Source organism: Gossypium raimondii, chromosome 8 (assembly GCF_025698545.1).
Source record: "Gossypium raimondii isolate GPD5lz chromosome 8, ASM2569854v1, whole genome shotgun sequence".
Classification (NCBI taxonomy): domain Eukaryota; kingdom Viridiplantae; phylum Streptophyta; class Magnoliopsida; order Malvales; family Malvaceae; genus Gossypium; species Gossypium raimondii.
The window spans coordinates 15,493,718-15,509,404 of record NC_068572.1 but is presented as its reverse complement, the minus strand read 5'-3'; the positions used below and the strand labels follow the sequence as shown (position 1 = coordinate 15,509,404).

Sequence of the window (15,687 nt, the reverse complement as noted above, 5' to 3'; positions counted from 1 at the left end):
GTAGGTCTTCAAACGGCGCCGTTTTGAAACCATTGTTTCGGCATCAAACGATGCCGTTCCCTTCAGCAGATAAAGGCTAAACTAAACCCTAAAAAAAACAAAACCTAAATGTTTCATTTGGTACTGCAGAAGAGAGGTAAACACCGCCTCTATTTTTTCCCTTTCTCTGCCATTTCAAATCTAAGGCCTCTGCCCATTCGACTCCGATTCGTGCAGAGGAGAAGAAGGCTTCATCGGCGCACCCACGAAGGTAAGGGTCCCCTTTCTCCTCTCCCTTCGTTTCCGTTTTGCAAACAACAAATAAAAAGAAAAGAAAGGAAAAAAAAGGAATCAACAAAAGATAAAAAAAACGAGAAGAAAAAAAAAAGTAACTTTTCTCCAACGCCGCTCAGCAAACCAACGCTTGGAGGCCCTGATCCCTCGCCCGACTCCGATTGCGACGGAGTGAACGACATCTCGGCTACCAGGTGAATTTCTCTTCGTCCTCTCTCTTTGCCTTTTGTTTCATACTATTAACGAACCACAGTAAAGAAGAAGAACGAAGGAAAATAAAAAGAAAACATAAACCAGCGAAAATGGGATTCAAAATCACCTTTTTTTTCTATTCTGAATGCGTGGTCCTTTACAATATTCGAATGGCCCTTTTTTATGGCCAGCATTACAAAGAAAATAAAAAAAATAAAATAAAAAGAAAAATCCTCTCCCCATCCCCTCTGTTTCCCCTTTTCTCTGTTTTGTTGCTCGTTTCTTTTGTCCTTTGCAGGTACATGATCGTACAGAGGCGCGTGTGAGGAGCGGCTCGAAGGTGTGGTGGCGCACGCACGAGAGGGGAGTGTGCTGGTTGTGCAGTCATGCGGCGCTTAGGGTTTTCTAGTGTTTCCTGCTTCTGATTTTTGTTTTGGGTTGCGTTGTGCCTTGGGCCCGGGTTAAGTGTTAGGCTAACTGGATTGAGGAAATTAGGATAGGCTAGTGGGTTAAAAACAATTTGGGCCTATGTATATGGACTATTTCTGGACTGTTATTAATTTTTATTTGGTTTATATTTTGATTTGGTTTACGGGCCGGGCAAATTGGCTTATTACAACTATCACTTCAGAATATTATAATGAATCAGAGCATAGACTTCGTACAGTGGCTTACTTGGGTGTTTGAACAGCTCACCCCTTGTCAAGGTCGCCTTTTCTGCTACGCACTTTGGGCCATATGGGGAGATCGAAACAGAAGAATACATGAGGAAAAAGTCAGTAATGGAAAAAAATTGCAAACTTCATCAGTAACTACATTACTGAGCTTACTGGTTTCGAAAAAAGAAAATCGGTAAGAATAATAGAAAACAAAAGATGGAAGCACCCACATTGTGAGTTCATCAAGATTAAATTCGACGGTGCATACAATGAGAGTCAGAACCGTTCAGCTTCAGGTATTGTGGCCAGAGATGCGGAAGGAAAAGTTCTTTTATCCTGTTCAGAGATCCACAATGACATAACCTCTGCATTTGCTGCTGAAGCAATAGCGTGTTGGAAATCAGTTCAAATAGGAGTCGAAAATGGATGGCAGTCAATCATCTTTGAAGGAGATTCCTTCGCAATAATAAAGAAATGCAACACAAAGGGTCAAAATCGATCACTGGTAGGGGCATATATTTATGGTATCCAACAAAAAATAAGTGGCTCCAATAATATCAGATTCCAACATACACCAAGAACTGCAAATAATCTTGCACATATTCTTGCAACAGAAACTCTAAGAAGAAAAAAGGAGATATACCTGGAAATGGAGGTCTTTGAGTATGTCGAAGAGCAAAAAAGGTACGATTGGGTATGTGAACCAGATTAGGAAAGCTTTAGGAGATGAAGAATGGAAGAGAGAAAGTTTCAAAACAAAAAAGAAAATGAAATGTTTTAGAAGGAAAGTTTTGAAAAATGAAATTGTCAACTGGGCAATGAAATGATAGAAAGAGGAGAAGACAGATTTCATCAAATTCTGATTAGGCAATGGTTCGGCGCATTAAGTGTCGTCTCTAGAGTATTCTTTAATAATATCTAGATATTTGTTTAACTTTGGCCATCTGAAATCTTGGGCCGTTTTTCTTAGGATAATAGGTATATATTTTTATTTTGTACATATGTTTTATCTTATTAATAAAAGCCCAATCTAAAATAATTAAAAAAAAAACAGTGGCTTAGAAATAGTATATAATGTAAAATTATGATATTGGGTTGGGCTTGGCTTTTTGAGTTGAGGCGGAAGGTGATGGGACCAACACGCAGGGGATGAGAACAGGACATGGTGTTCAGGCAAGCAAGGCCGAACTGGCCGAGGACATTCCCTTTATTTCATTCATACGCTTTATCCCTTTTCTTATCCAAATCCCGCTCCTCCCAGACTTCACTCCCCTCTCACAGCAACACTCATAGCACTATCCACACTTGCTTTCTTTGCGTTGCCTTCCAGTACATCCCCATTTTAAAGCCTTGGAAAGCAGGTATGACGTATTGTTTCTTCTGTTTAATAATAAATGAATGATAAACATGGGTATGTTTTTGATGCTATTTGTTTAAATTGAAAGGCAGACAGACAGCATTAAGGAATCTCGAATCTCAACTGGGTATGGCAATTACTGCAACGGCTATGACTATGACTGTCACTACGGGATTACAGTTTGCTGGTTCTCTCAATCATAAACAGACTTCTTTTTTAGGAGTTCCCTTGAGGCTGTCAATGTCAAACCCTCAGCCATCTTTACCCTCTGTCTTCCTCAATGTTCAAGCCAAAGCTCGCACCCGAACAGAAGATCGTGAGGCCCGCCATTCTCGCATTAGGAAGAAGGTTGCTACTATTTCTTTTTAAGCATTATATTTTATTTGTTTAAAGCGAATCCTATTTCTTATATCAGTTATACTCTCATTAAGCAAATGCAAATTCCTTTTACATTTATCCCCATTTCTTATCTTATCAAGTACTGATTATCTTTCAAATTTACTCATTTATTAAAAATGATGTTTCCGTACATGTTTTGGGACCAAATGGGGTTAGATTATTTTGTCCATAGGATATATTAGATTAAGGAACCCTGTTATGTTAAGCTGTGGTAAAACTTTGTAAGAGTCATGCTATTTTATGTGCCAAAGAAACAAATAAGAGCTATAATATTTTCTTCTTCTTATATAGAAGAATTGATGGGAGTTAAGTGTAAACTTTATCTTTAATAAGTTAGAAAAGAGGGGGATGGGCGGCGGATAAATGAGATTCTTTTGATCATCATCATCATCTTTCTTAATGGTTGGTTTCCTCTCCGAATGGACTTGATATTGATATAGTGAAATCTATTGGCTTTGGTTCCTATGGGTTTAAGTCCCTCAAGCATACAGAGTTTCCCCTATCTTACTACAGGGGGTTTCTTGCTTTTGTAGATTGAAGGGACACCAGATAGACCAAGACTGTGTGTCTTCCGCTCGAACAAGCATCTCTATGTCCAAGTCATTGATGACTCAAAGATGCACACACTAGCTTCCGCTTCAACAATGCAGAAACCGATTTGTGAGGAGTTCAACTACACATCTGGTCCTACCATTGTGAGTTCATAGATAAATTTAGTTGTCAGCTGAATCATTTTCAGCTTTTTCTACCTGGCTTTCATTCATTGCTCTGGTTCTGAATGATAACTAAAGGGTTTTTGGTTGGCCTGCTTGTTTTACTTAAGCAAATAAATTGCTTTAATAAGCAGTTATTTATGTTTTTTGGGTGTGTTTCTTATTTCCAATTGGTCAAAAGAAATGCCAAAGGAAAAAAAGTGCTTGAGTTCTGTTGGTGAGTATTATTCTGGATGGAAGAAAAATGGAAAGAAGTGGTATTTAAGCCTTCAACTGTCTCAAATATTAGGCCCTTTTGGGAGTTATCAATTATTCTTGATTTGCCATTCTCTCCTACGATTACCTTCTCCCTGCAATTTTGAATCTCATTTGTTGAGTCCATACATGTTGAGTATGTGCTGATAGTTATTTCGTTTTGTTTATGTTTGTGTCCATAGTTGAATTTACTTCTCATCATCCTTCATTCTGTTTCAGCGTGGAGCTTGATCTTTTTGTTGTACAATTTCCTTAGCCCAAATCTGCTTGATGTGTTGTTCATGGTTTATTCCATTTCCAACTTGTATTTGATAAAATTGCCTAAAATTTTCAATCTTCTGGCTTCAGGAAGTGGCGAAGAAAGTTGGTGAATTCATTGCAAAATCTTGTTTGGAAAAAGGGATCACAAAGGTTGCCTTTGACAGAGGTGGATATCCCTATCATGGACGCGTACAAGCCCTTGCTGATTCTGCTAGGGAGCATGGGCTTCAATTTTAAAAGTTGTGCAGTTAGCATTCTTTTGAACTTTGTCACTTTTCCTTGTTTCGTTTTGTAACTTTCCTTTTACTGTTTTTCCAAATCCTTTTACTAAACAGCATGAAGAACGCTCTTTCGTATCATCTAGCAGTGTATTTTATGACTTTTTTGCTTCTCTCATGAGCTCATTGTTGGAATCTGAAGTTAAAAAATACTTTAAAGAAAATTGAAGGTTCCAGTTCAACTCCTAAATTGCTGCTGTTTATTAGAACTTGGGAATAGTAATATATTTTGTATCATGTGATAAAGTTGGCACGGGGCAGCACAAACAGGGCGAGGATTTGTGATATATAGGTTGCTTGAGTTGAGATGCCAACTTCAAGTGATTCTTTAGAAATGAGCTATTATATAGTTTCGAGAAACTTTACTGAAAATTGAAGGTGGGAGATATGATGGCAAAGAAGGACTAAAAGAACATTTACATGTCCTGGCAGGAGAACTAGACCCGATAGTTGTCTGCTAATGATAGTCTTAGAACGGAAGTCTCATTTTCTGCGCAGTGTTTCAACTGAATGAAATAATCTTTAGACTTCCAACATTTTTGTCTTTTGGTCTTGACCTGTTGGTACAATGATGGGTTTTTAATTCCAGTGATCTGTTCTATATATTCGGGCCAAAAATTCTGATCGATGTTCAACATGGTCATTAAACCAGTGGATTAATCTTGGTCAAATAAGTCTGCTGTAGATCAGGTGCCTTTGTTTGGCGGTGTAAATCTGGATTTGGAAATAAGCTTTTTTTTCAAAAATTTAGAAATATTTTGAATTTTTTATTATAATTTTTTGAATTTCTATAATCCTTAAAATATTATATAATGTTTTTCATTTTTTTCTTTTCAACCGATCTAGGATGGAAGCATTCCGATGCATTTCACTTTGGAATAGTATAAGGTCTAAATTGCCTTGTATAATTTGAAAAAGGATTAACTTGCTCCTAATTTAATAGTTAATAGTTTATTAACAAAAAAATTTACGATATAATCAGATGTCATTTTGCTCTTTTAATAATATATGGGTTAAATTGTTGCCTTTATTTTAATAGATATTTAAATTACTCTTAAACCTTATGGTACAAGAACTATTTGAATATTTATTTATTTATTTTTTCATTACGACTTTGAAAAAAGGGACCATTAGAGGTGGCAAGTGAGTGGACTTGGTTTGAGTTGTTTTTGGATTTAAATTATGTTGGGGTCGGAGTATCTTGGATTTGGATTAGCTTGAGCATAAATTTTTGTAACCCCCTTACTCGGTTTAACGATCAAGATAAAAAATGCTACAATGATACTTTTATAAGAGATACACAAATTTTCCTTTAACAAAAACATTTATTTCACAATCTTAGTCAAATTCCCCAAGTCATTTGCAATGTTTAAATAGGTTTAGACATCATTTTGTAACATCGAATGAGTAGATGGACATGTTCAAATAATAAAACGAGTTTTTAAAACTCTTTAAGCTCTAAGTATAATATTTTGGATGTAGAAGAATAGAGATTTACAACAATAAAAACCACGTTTATACTTCACATACTTATATAATGATTTCTAAGGTACTAAAACATTTTTCAGAACATTTCTAAAGTAACTACACAAAACTATAGTGATTAGGCTTCGTTCGGGGTGATTTTGGGGCATAAAAATACAACAATTGGGGTACATAAAAGTGTTTTCATAATATTCTCAATATAAAATTCTTTTAAAATGATACAGGGATAATGGCATATTTGTTCCCAATACTCGAGCAAAACTTGGTGTACCTAAAATTTTTAAATGTCCAATGTTGCTTTGGTCTTTCAAAAAATATGACGTGACAGTACAGATGGACCACTATAGTACTGCCACATGGCATTTAAAAAAAAATTGGACCAAGTTAACAGAAGGATCTCTAATCGATTATACTTTTTCATACTTTAAAAGGTAAAATGAAAAACTTTAATAAATTTTATAACCTAAACTATTAATTTTTGTTTTCTTTTCGAAAAAAGAATAAATGTTTCTTTTCTTTTTATTATGAAATTGATGAAGGATATAAAAGAACAAATCTAATTCAAGGAACAAATAATTTATCTAAACCATCTGTTGTGAGAAAACTAGAAAAAACGAGAAAAGAAACAATAGAAAGAAGAAGAAAAACAATCATTTCCCATACAATGAAAATCTAATTCAAGGAACAAATAATCGTTTCCCATACAATCATCTCATAATGCAACAGCTAGAAGAGTGGTTACCGTGGCTGTGCATAATGTGAGAAAACATAATAAAACACACCGTTTTCCTAAGGCTCTCGAAATAGCTAAAATCAATTAATTGGTTCATTGAACTAATACGCTGTGCATTGACAACGGTCTAAAAGCTTAGCAAACTAACAAACATTAACGGAATCAATAGAAAACATTCCTTCCATAACAAGTACTTCCTCCCTTAAAGAGATCATTGTCCTTAAGGATTGAAATTTGTGAACTTCACCAGTAACTCCTGCAGCACTTCCCAGGTAGAATCTTCAGGGAACGTATTAGCCCATTCTACCAGAACTTTAGTGATGGCATGGCTCCTTCTTTTCACCAATCTCCTATCCAATACTCCAACTGGTTCCTTGGTCATGGCTCCATCTTGGCCAACCAGTGGTAGACTCTTGTGACTTGGTGTTTTCCTTACATGTTTCTTTAGTTGAGAAACATGGAAGGTGGGATGGATCCTAGACCCTGCTGGAAACTTCAGTCTATAAGCTACATTCCCCACCTTGGCCTCAACAACATAAGGTCCTGTTGGAGTTTTTCTTAAATAGAAAACAACAAAGGCAAGAGGAATATAGAAATAATTTCTACGGAAAATGTATATTTTGTTGAACTGAAAACAATCGTTTACATAGGAAAAAATTCAACAACCATTGACTAAAAATAGGCTACTAAAAAATTCATAATCTCTAAAAAATCTCTAAAAATCAACAACAAATCAAAAAATGATAAAATTAGCTAGATTATTTTGTTATAGTAGCTGAAGCAAATCTTCAACACACCTCCTTGCTTCACTTGCTGCAAACTCCAAGTTTATCTCTAAGAAACTCAAACTTGCTTATTGCTAGCTCTTTTTGAAGCAGTAGAGAATGCTTACACTTCTCTGCAAGTTGAACCCTTATGCGCGAAGCTCATGTTCCATATCCAATACCTTGCTTGGTTGGTGCGGCATTTTGATCCGTCTAGCCTCTTGAACCTCCTTCATTAGTTCTTCCAGGTCCTGTTTGCCTGAAGCTCGAGACATCTGTTTTTTTCTGTAGAAGGGCCTCTTCCACTCACTGAGCTGCTGCTCTAGCATTTTCAATTTCAGCACGGGGCAAATAACCAATAAAAGTCCCTTTATTTTTAAAATTACCGAAATGGGCCAGGTCCTGAATTAATTACCGAAATGGATCATTTCTCCCAAAAATACATCCACGTCAGCGCGTTGTCAGGGGATAAAGCAGGAAAACACTTTCCCAAGGAAGCGCTTTGTCCACGTGGACAGAAAACGCTTCCTTGAGGGCGCACTTTGTGTCCACGTGGACAAAACGCTTCCTTGAGGAATCACTTTCCCCGTTTGTTAGGGTTAGGATTTTCGAATTTTCGAGTTTTTAGATGTTAGGGTTTTAAGTAAAAAATTAAATAAATAAATAAGGGTTTAAGGTTTAGGGGTTCTTAATTAAATTAATTATAAATTTTAAAAAATTATAAATTAATTATAAATTAATTATGAAGTCTAACTTTATTTAAATATATTTAAATATTAATTACAATTATTATATTTTTCTCAATTTTGAATTTAAACTTCTACAGTTTAAAATATATATTAAATTAAAATATTAAAATTTATGTTAAATTCCATTAAATAAAGTTATTAATACTTATTTATAAATCATTCACTAACAACCAATCAAAAATTACCCATGATCTTAAGACTTTAAGAAATTATTATCCCTAAAATATTCTATTATTAGTATGATTGTATTATATTAAATTTCATGTATTTTTTGCCTATTATATTATATTAATATTTTTAATTTATTATAAATTTAAAATTACAACAAAAGATATATATATATATATATATAATTTTAACTCTTTTCTTTCATAAAAACTCTTTTCTATTTTAAAATTTAAAAATACAAAAATTCATTATATATTTTATTTTTAATTTATTATTAAAAATTCTTTTAATAAATTTAATTTTTACTAAAACATTTAATTTTATTAGTTTATTTTTAGAAGAGTTTAAAATATATAACGAATAACAACTAGCTTTATTTGATTTTTCCTTAAAATCCTAAATACAAAACCCCAATCTAATTTTTAAAATTTATAATTAATTTACTCAAGTAACCCTAAACCCTAATTTATTTTATTTTTACTTAAAACCCTAAACCCTAAACCTTAATCTAAATTTTTAAAATTTATAATTAATTTACTCAAGTAACCCTAAACCCTAATTTATTTGATTTTTCCTTAGAAACCATAAACACTAAACCCTAATCTAATTTTTAAATTTATAATTAATTTAATTAAGAAACCCTAAACCCTAAACCTTTATTTATTTAATTTTTTCCTTAAAACCCTAAAATCTAAAAACTCCAAAACCCTAACTCTAATTGCAAAAAACCCTAAATCCTAAAAAACGAGGAAAGTGCTTCCTCAAGGAAGCGCTTTGTCCACGTGGACACAAAGCGTGCCCTCAAGGAAGCGTTTTCTGTCCACGTGGACAAAGCGCCTTGAGGAAGCATTTTCCTGCTTTATCCCCTGACAACGCGCTGACGTGGACGCATTTTTGGGGGAAATGGTCTATTTCGGAAATTAATTCAAGACCTGGCCCATTTCGATAATTTTAAAAATAAAGGGGCTTTTATTGGTTATTGGCCCTTCAGCACGACTAAAAGCTCATTCCTCATCGACAAGTTTTTTACATCTTCCCAAGCTTGCTTCAGGAAAGTTGCTAGCTTCTTCACTTCTAACTTTTCTTGAATCAACTCTCCTTCTCTTTGAGTAACTTGAACATCCAGAGCTTCCACCATGGCAATAGTTTCCTTTACATCATCTTTGTTTCTTCCAGCCATGCATCCTTTTAAAGATTCCAATGCATCTCTAAGCTTCTTCAAGTAGACATGTTTCTATAGTGATGTTGCCTATTTGAGTTTAGCCTTTTAAAGATTCCAATGCATTTCTAAGCTTATTCAAATAGACATGTTTCCCTAGTGATCTTTAACCGGAGTATAAAACTTTTCCTGAGAGTTCACCAAATTATTGATAGCGGACTGTCGAGCCAAGGCAACTTGACCTCCGAACATGTCCTCTAGATTGTTCATTATCTCTTTTGCCATTAGATAACTCTCATGTTGCTTTTGGAAAGTACTGTTACTGCTAATCAGGATGTACCAATGACCTATCTCATTTGAGTCCCTCCAACGAGCTCTTGCCTCGCTTTGGTTACTGCGAGGGCATTCAACATCAAGAATGAACTTGTTTTTTTCCTTTTTTTTTTTTGCATCTTAGAGCAATGTGTAGGTTTCATTTCCATTCATTATAAGTTTCCGTTTAATATATTTTTTTATAAGAATATTGATCAATGGATTTGATGTCATTTTGAACTGAATAATAAAATTTCCATTAATTAACTATTTTTATATTAAGCAAATATTTTGAAAAATAATTTTGCAAGATATCTTGTATCGTTAATCATGATGCATGCATCTTACATTAAACCTTGAAAAACTTGTAAATCATTGCAATGGTAATTCTCATAATTATTGAATTAAGTTACCGTGAAAAATCTTAATCACTAGTAAGAATATAAATTTTATCCAATTAATATGTAATCTGTAACCCTTAAACACTAAACATATTAATAATCGTTTCACATTTGACCATTATTCTAACTTAAATAGCAACTAAAACAATCTTTGATATAACCATCATCTCAATACTTCACATAAATATATTCTCTTTTATGAGTCTGTCACAATGATGGTAAAAATAGTCACACATACTTGGCCAAATCACTAATTAAGTGTGCCTCCTCACTCCACCTCAGTACAGCGTTCTCCATATTTAGTTAATATATTTTTCTTCTTTTGATCATTATTCTTAGGGAACATATATATATCATTACTTTTTGACTACTTTTACCCACTTCCAAAATACTCCCATTTTATCGAAAGGAATTATTTCCAACTCATTTTTTCCCATTTCGGAATTTTTCTGCCCTTCAAAGTATTTCTTTTAAAATTTAACATTAAGCAGGGAAGAAAGTTGGCTGGAAAGCATTTTCTACTTATTTCCTCCAACCATTTTTGTTTCTATTTATTTATTGAGTTTTTGTTTCCTTTACGCTATTTTTAGGCGGGAGGGTGGGGGAATAAAATGTTTTTACACTTTTGAAGAAAATATTATGCTTTAATTTATCGTGTTAAACAATCAAATTTATCATTATTATTAATTATATATCAATTTAGAAAATTTCCTAATATATTAATTTACTTTTTTTGTTTTACAATTAATTTCATTTTAAAAAGAATTAAAAGAAAATGTATATCCTAAAATTACTAATGAATTTGGTTTGATCTATGCAGAGAAATTTTGATTTTAATTTAATTTTAAATGGTAAAACATGACATTATTTTAATTATACTTATTGCATAAATAAAAAATATTTTCTTAACATATAAATTATTGGATTTAGCTTTTAAACGTGGATAACTAAATAAAAATTAAAGCTATATATTTGTAACAAATTAAAAATTCCATATTATTGAGTTTTACAAAAATCTTTACTCGAATGATGCATCCCCTCCTGTTGAACAATTTTTCTATCGAGGAAGATTTTCAGCCTTGGATAATGCTGATTTGAGGGCTCTTAGTGCTAAGGTTTCAATTGATGAAGTATAGAAGGCATTCTTCAGCATGGCTCGTTTAAAGGCCCCAGGGGTGGATGATTTTCATGCAAAATCTTATTAATCGCAGTGGAAAATGGTGAGGAAAAATGTGTTCAATCTCATTCAAAGTATCTTCAAGGGGTATCCAATTGATCCGAGACTCAACAATACTTTATTGGTGCAAATTCCTAAAATGGAGGGGGCAGAAACTTTAACACAATATCGTCCAATCAGTCTATGCAACGTAATCTACAAAGGCAGTACTAAAAATTTAGTTAATTGACTTCGGCGAGTAATGCAGAAATTGGTTGGACAACATCAAGCTAGCTTCATAGTTGGGTGCAACATCTTGGACAACATTATTATTGCCCAAGAAGCTATTCACTCCATGCGGGTCATGAAAACCAAGAATACTTAGATAACTATAGAAGTTGATTTAGAGAAAGCATACGATAGAGTGTAGTGGGATTTCCTTAAAGATTCATTAGAAAATGTTGGGTTCCCATCTTTTATTATTAATGCCATTATGCAGTGTATCACTACGACCTCTATGGAAGTGCTCTGGAATGGGGTCACCATTGATGTTTTCCTTCCGACAAATTGGTTAAGACAAGAGGATCTCCTATCCCATTATCCTTTTGTGTTGGGCATCGAGTGATTGGGACACATGATCGATTTGGCGGTCGAGAATAATGAGTGGGAGCCTTTTTTTCTTTCTCATCTAGTTATGGGTCTATCCCATCTATTTTTTGTTGATGACTTACTTTTATTTTGCAGAGCTGATAATAAAGGCGTAGATTGTGTTAATGATATTTTATACTATTTTTTTCCCATTTTGGACATAAAGTCAATAAGCGCAAGACTCAAATATTTTTCTCTACCAACACCCCAAAAGATATGGCGATGGCCATCAATAATAAACTTGGTTTTGTTAAAGTTAATGACTTGGGGAAGTACCTAGGCATGCCATTGTTTCACACTCGAGTATCTACCACTAATTTCCAGTTTGTGGTGGATAAAGTCAGAAGGAAGTTAAATGGTTAGGACGTTCGATGACTCTCCCTGGTTGGTCGAATAATGCTGCAAATTTAGTTTTCTTGGCGATTCCAACTTATTTGATGAGCACTGTAAGGTTTCTAATCACAGTTTGCAAGGAAATTGAGAAACTAGCAAAGGGTTTTATTTGGGGCTCTACTGCTTTAGGAAGAAAGTCAACTTTAGTTAATTAGCAAGACGTGTGTTTACCTGCTGACAATGGTGGTTTAGGCATTCAATCACTTATGGATCAAAATAAGACTTTGTTGAAAGTTGGCAGCAATTCAGCAGCATGCAAGTGTCCAAGGAACAATGCAGCAGCATGCATGCAACATGCAAATGTCCATGGTGTATTTCGGTTATTTAACTTTTGTAACATGTGACATATGTTTGATTTGATTGTAACTTTTTGATTAACTAAGATTCAATCATGTACTTAGTAGTTTTAGTAGGTTTTAGGTTATCATCAAGCTAAATTTACAGCTTGGTTACTTGCACAAGCAATATTTCTTTTCTTCCAATGTAATAGAACTATATATGTACATGTTATTTTGCTTAATGAAGCAATGAGAGAAGTTGACTTCTTTTCTCCTTCAGCATCTTGCTTCTGTTTTCATCTTTCAACACAAATTTTAGTTGTTTTTGATCTTTGGTTTATTTTAAAACTCAACAAATGGTATCTGAACCTGTCATCTTTGAGGGCCTTTGCTATGTGTTAGTTTGTGTTGATTCTTTGAGTGATTCGTGCTTGAAAGAAAAGAAACAAAAGTTGTCTTTGTTGGCTTGTTTAGTTGCTGCAAAAGGATGAGTTTTTCACCACCACCACCACTTGTCTTTGCTGGTGAAAACTACAACATTTGGGCAGTGAAAATGAAGACATATCTATAGGCTCATGATCTGTGGAGTGTTGTTCTAACTAACACAGAGCCACCACTCCTAAGAGCTAGTCCAAAAATAGCTCAAATGAGACAGCACAATGAGGACTGTGCCAAAAAGTATAAGGCTACGCCATACCTTTAAAATGGAGTTTTAGATGTGATTTTCACAAGAATAATGGCTTGTAACACTCCAAAGTAGGCTTGGGACAGACTCAAGGAGGAGTTTCAAGGGTCAGACAAGACTAGACAGTAGCAGCTGATCAACTTGAGAAGGGGCTTTGAGAATCTGAGGATGAAGGAGTTTGAAACCATCAAGCAGTATGCTGACAGGATTATGGCCACAGTCAACAACATAAGATTGCGTGGATATGAGTTTAGTGACAAAAGGATAGTTGAAAAGGTTATTACCACTCTACTAGAGAAGTATGAGTCAAAAATCTCTACTTTGGAAGACTCGAGGGACCTATCAGCTATACCCTTGACAGATCTGATAAATGCTCTCTATGCACAAGAGCAGAGAAGAGCAAACATAATGGAGAAGCATTCTGAATAAGCTTTTTAGGCCAAGAGTAGAGAAAGCTTAAGCTCGATCTTAAGCTACAAGGGCAAGAAGCCTTGGCTAGAAAAGAAAGAAAAAGGGAAGAATGATACTGCTAAGAAGAAGTTTCCACCATGTACTCATTGCAAGAAGTCAACTCATTTGGAAAAATATTATTGGTACAGGCCTGGCATTCAATGTAGAAGCTGCAAGCAACTTGACCACATTGAAAAGGTCTGCAAGAATAAGGCAAAAACACAACCACAGTAGTAGAATCAAGCTCAAGCTGCTGAGGATGATCAAGCTCAGGAGGAACATGTCTTTACTGCCTCTTGCTTTGCAAGTTTGAGCAAAGTCAAGAAAAATTGGCTGATTGACAATGGCTGCACTCATCACATGGCTTCAGATAAAGGTATGCTAAGGAGCTAGACACCAGCTTTGTGTCCAAAGTCAAAATTGGGAATAGTGAGTTCATCGAGGCCAAAGGCAAAGGCAAAGGCAAAGCTTTGATCTACACTCAGTCAGGTAACAAAACCATTTTAGAAGTTCTTTTTGTACCTGACATTGACCAGAATTTGCTTAGTGTTGGTCAATTGTTGGAGAATGGGTACTCTCATCTTTGAAGATAAGACTTGTGTAATCAAAGATCCCTCTGATCAAGTGCTAGTGACAGTAGCCATGCATGATAGATCATTCATTTTAGATGTGAATCTGTTAGAAGCAACGACACATACAGTTTTGGCTGATGAATCATGTTTGTGGCACAATAGGCTAGGGCATGTGAATTATAAGTCACTAAGTTTGCTGCATAAGATGAGCTTAGCTGAAGACATGTTCGAGATCGAGCCTAGGAAAGATGTGTGTAAAGTCTGTTAGTTTGGCAAGCAGACCAGACTGCCTTTTCCTGTCAACAAAGCTTGGAGAGCTCAAGAGAGGCTCTAACTGGTTCACACTAACATTTGTGGACCCATGAAAACTTCCTCATTGAATGGAAGTAGGTATTTTACATTGTTCATTGATGATTGCACCAGATTTTGTTAGGTAAGCTTTCTGAAACAAAAGTCAGATATGGTCGACTTCTTCTGCAAGTTCAAGGCATTGGCTAAGAATCAAGCCAATTGCAAGTTAAAGATTTTGAGGTCAGACAATGAGACTGAGTATGTGTCTTAAAAGTTCCAGAAGATTTGTGATGAAGCTGGAATTCAACGCCAATTAACCACCATTTACACACCACAGCAGAATGGTGTTTGTGAAATAAAGAATAGAACTGTTCTCGATATGGCCAGGTGCCTGTTGTTTAAAGGTAAAATGCCTAACATTTTTTGGGCTGAGGTAGTAAATACCTCTGTGTATTTGCTAAACAGGCTGCCAACTAATGCAGTCAAAGGCAAAACACCATTTAAAGCTTGGTTTAGACACAAGCCAACTGTCTCACACTTGAAAGTGTTTGGCTGCTTATCTATACACTGGTGCCAGCTGAGAAGAGAACCAAGCTGGAAAAGAGGTCCATGCTTGGAGTTTTTGTTGGCTACAACAATGTGAAGAAAGGGTATAGGATTGTTGTGAGCAAGGATGTGAAATTCAATGAAGAGAGTTGTTGGAAATGGGATGGAACTGATGCAAGCTTGTCTGAGTAAGACCAGCATGTTCTTGATTTGTAGTATGCTGAAATTGAAGCTGAAACTGAGAATGATTATGATAATACACCTGTTAGAGGTACTAGAACCTTAATGGACATCTATGAGAGGTGTGGTATGACCATTGTTGAGCCTTCCTGCTTTGATGAGGTTGCAAGAGAGGGCTATTAGAAAGAAGCAATGGAGGCTGAATTGAGGATGATCCACAAAAATGACACATGGAAGCTAATTCATAGACCAACAAACAGAAAGGTTATTAGTGTGACATGGGTGTTCAAGACAATGCAGATGGGTCACTGAATAAGCACAAAGCTAGGC

At 35.0% G+C, this 15,687-nt stretch overlaps 1 protein-coding gene and 1 long non-coding RNA gene across 2 annotated transcripts; one reads left to right on the top strand and one right to left on the bottom strand.

Moving 5' to 3' along the window:
• Nucleotides 1–576: 576 nt before the first annotated feature.
• Nucleotides 577–1,922, bottom strand: LOC105790910 (uncharacterized). Its single transcript, XR_001132655.2, has 3 exons — nt 1,768–1,922; nt 1,355–1,580; nt 577–1,192 (listed from the first exon to the last, which is right to left on the bottom strand). It is a non-coding gene; the product is annotated as an uncharacterized LOC105790910 (long non-coding RNA).
• A 349-nt stretch (nt 1,923–2,271) lies between these two features.
• Nucleotides 2,272–4,577, top strand: LOC105790908 (50S ribosomal protein L18, chloroplastic). Its single transcript, XM_012618715.2, has 4 exons — nt 2,272–2,485; nt 2,570–2,829; nt 3,414–3,575; nt 4,197–4,577. Exons 1-4 carry the CDS (start codon nt 2,287–2,289, stop codon nt 4,344–4,346), a joined length of 771 nt encoding a protein of 256 aa, XP_012474169.2. The 5' UTR covers nt 2,272–2,286; the 3' UTR covers nt 4,347–4,577.
• Nucleotides 4,578–15,687: the final 11,110 nt, after the last annotated feature.

Excerpts from the sequence above, each read along its gene's own strand:
- LOC105790908 (XM_012618715.2), top strand. The coding sequence starts at position 2,287 with ATGGTGTTCAGGCAAGCAAGGCCGAACTGGCCGAGGACATTCCCTTTA. Across the intron at positions 2,486-2,569 it reads TTTAAAGCCTTGGAAAGCAG|GCAGACAGACAGCATTAAGG; the intron begins GTATGACGTATT and ends TTAAATTGAAAG. Across the intron at positions 3,576-4,196 it reads ACACATCTGGTCCTACCATT|GAAGTGGCGAAGAAAGTTGG; the intron begins GTGAGTTCATAG and ends TTCTGGCTTCAG.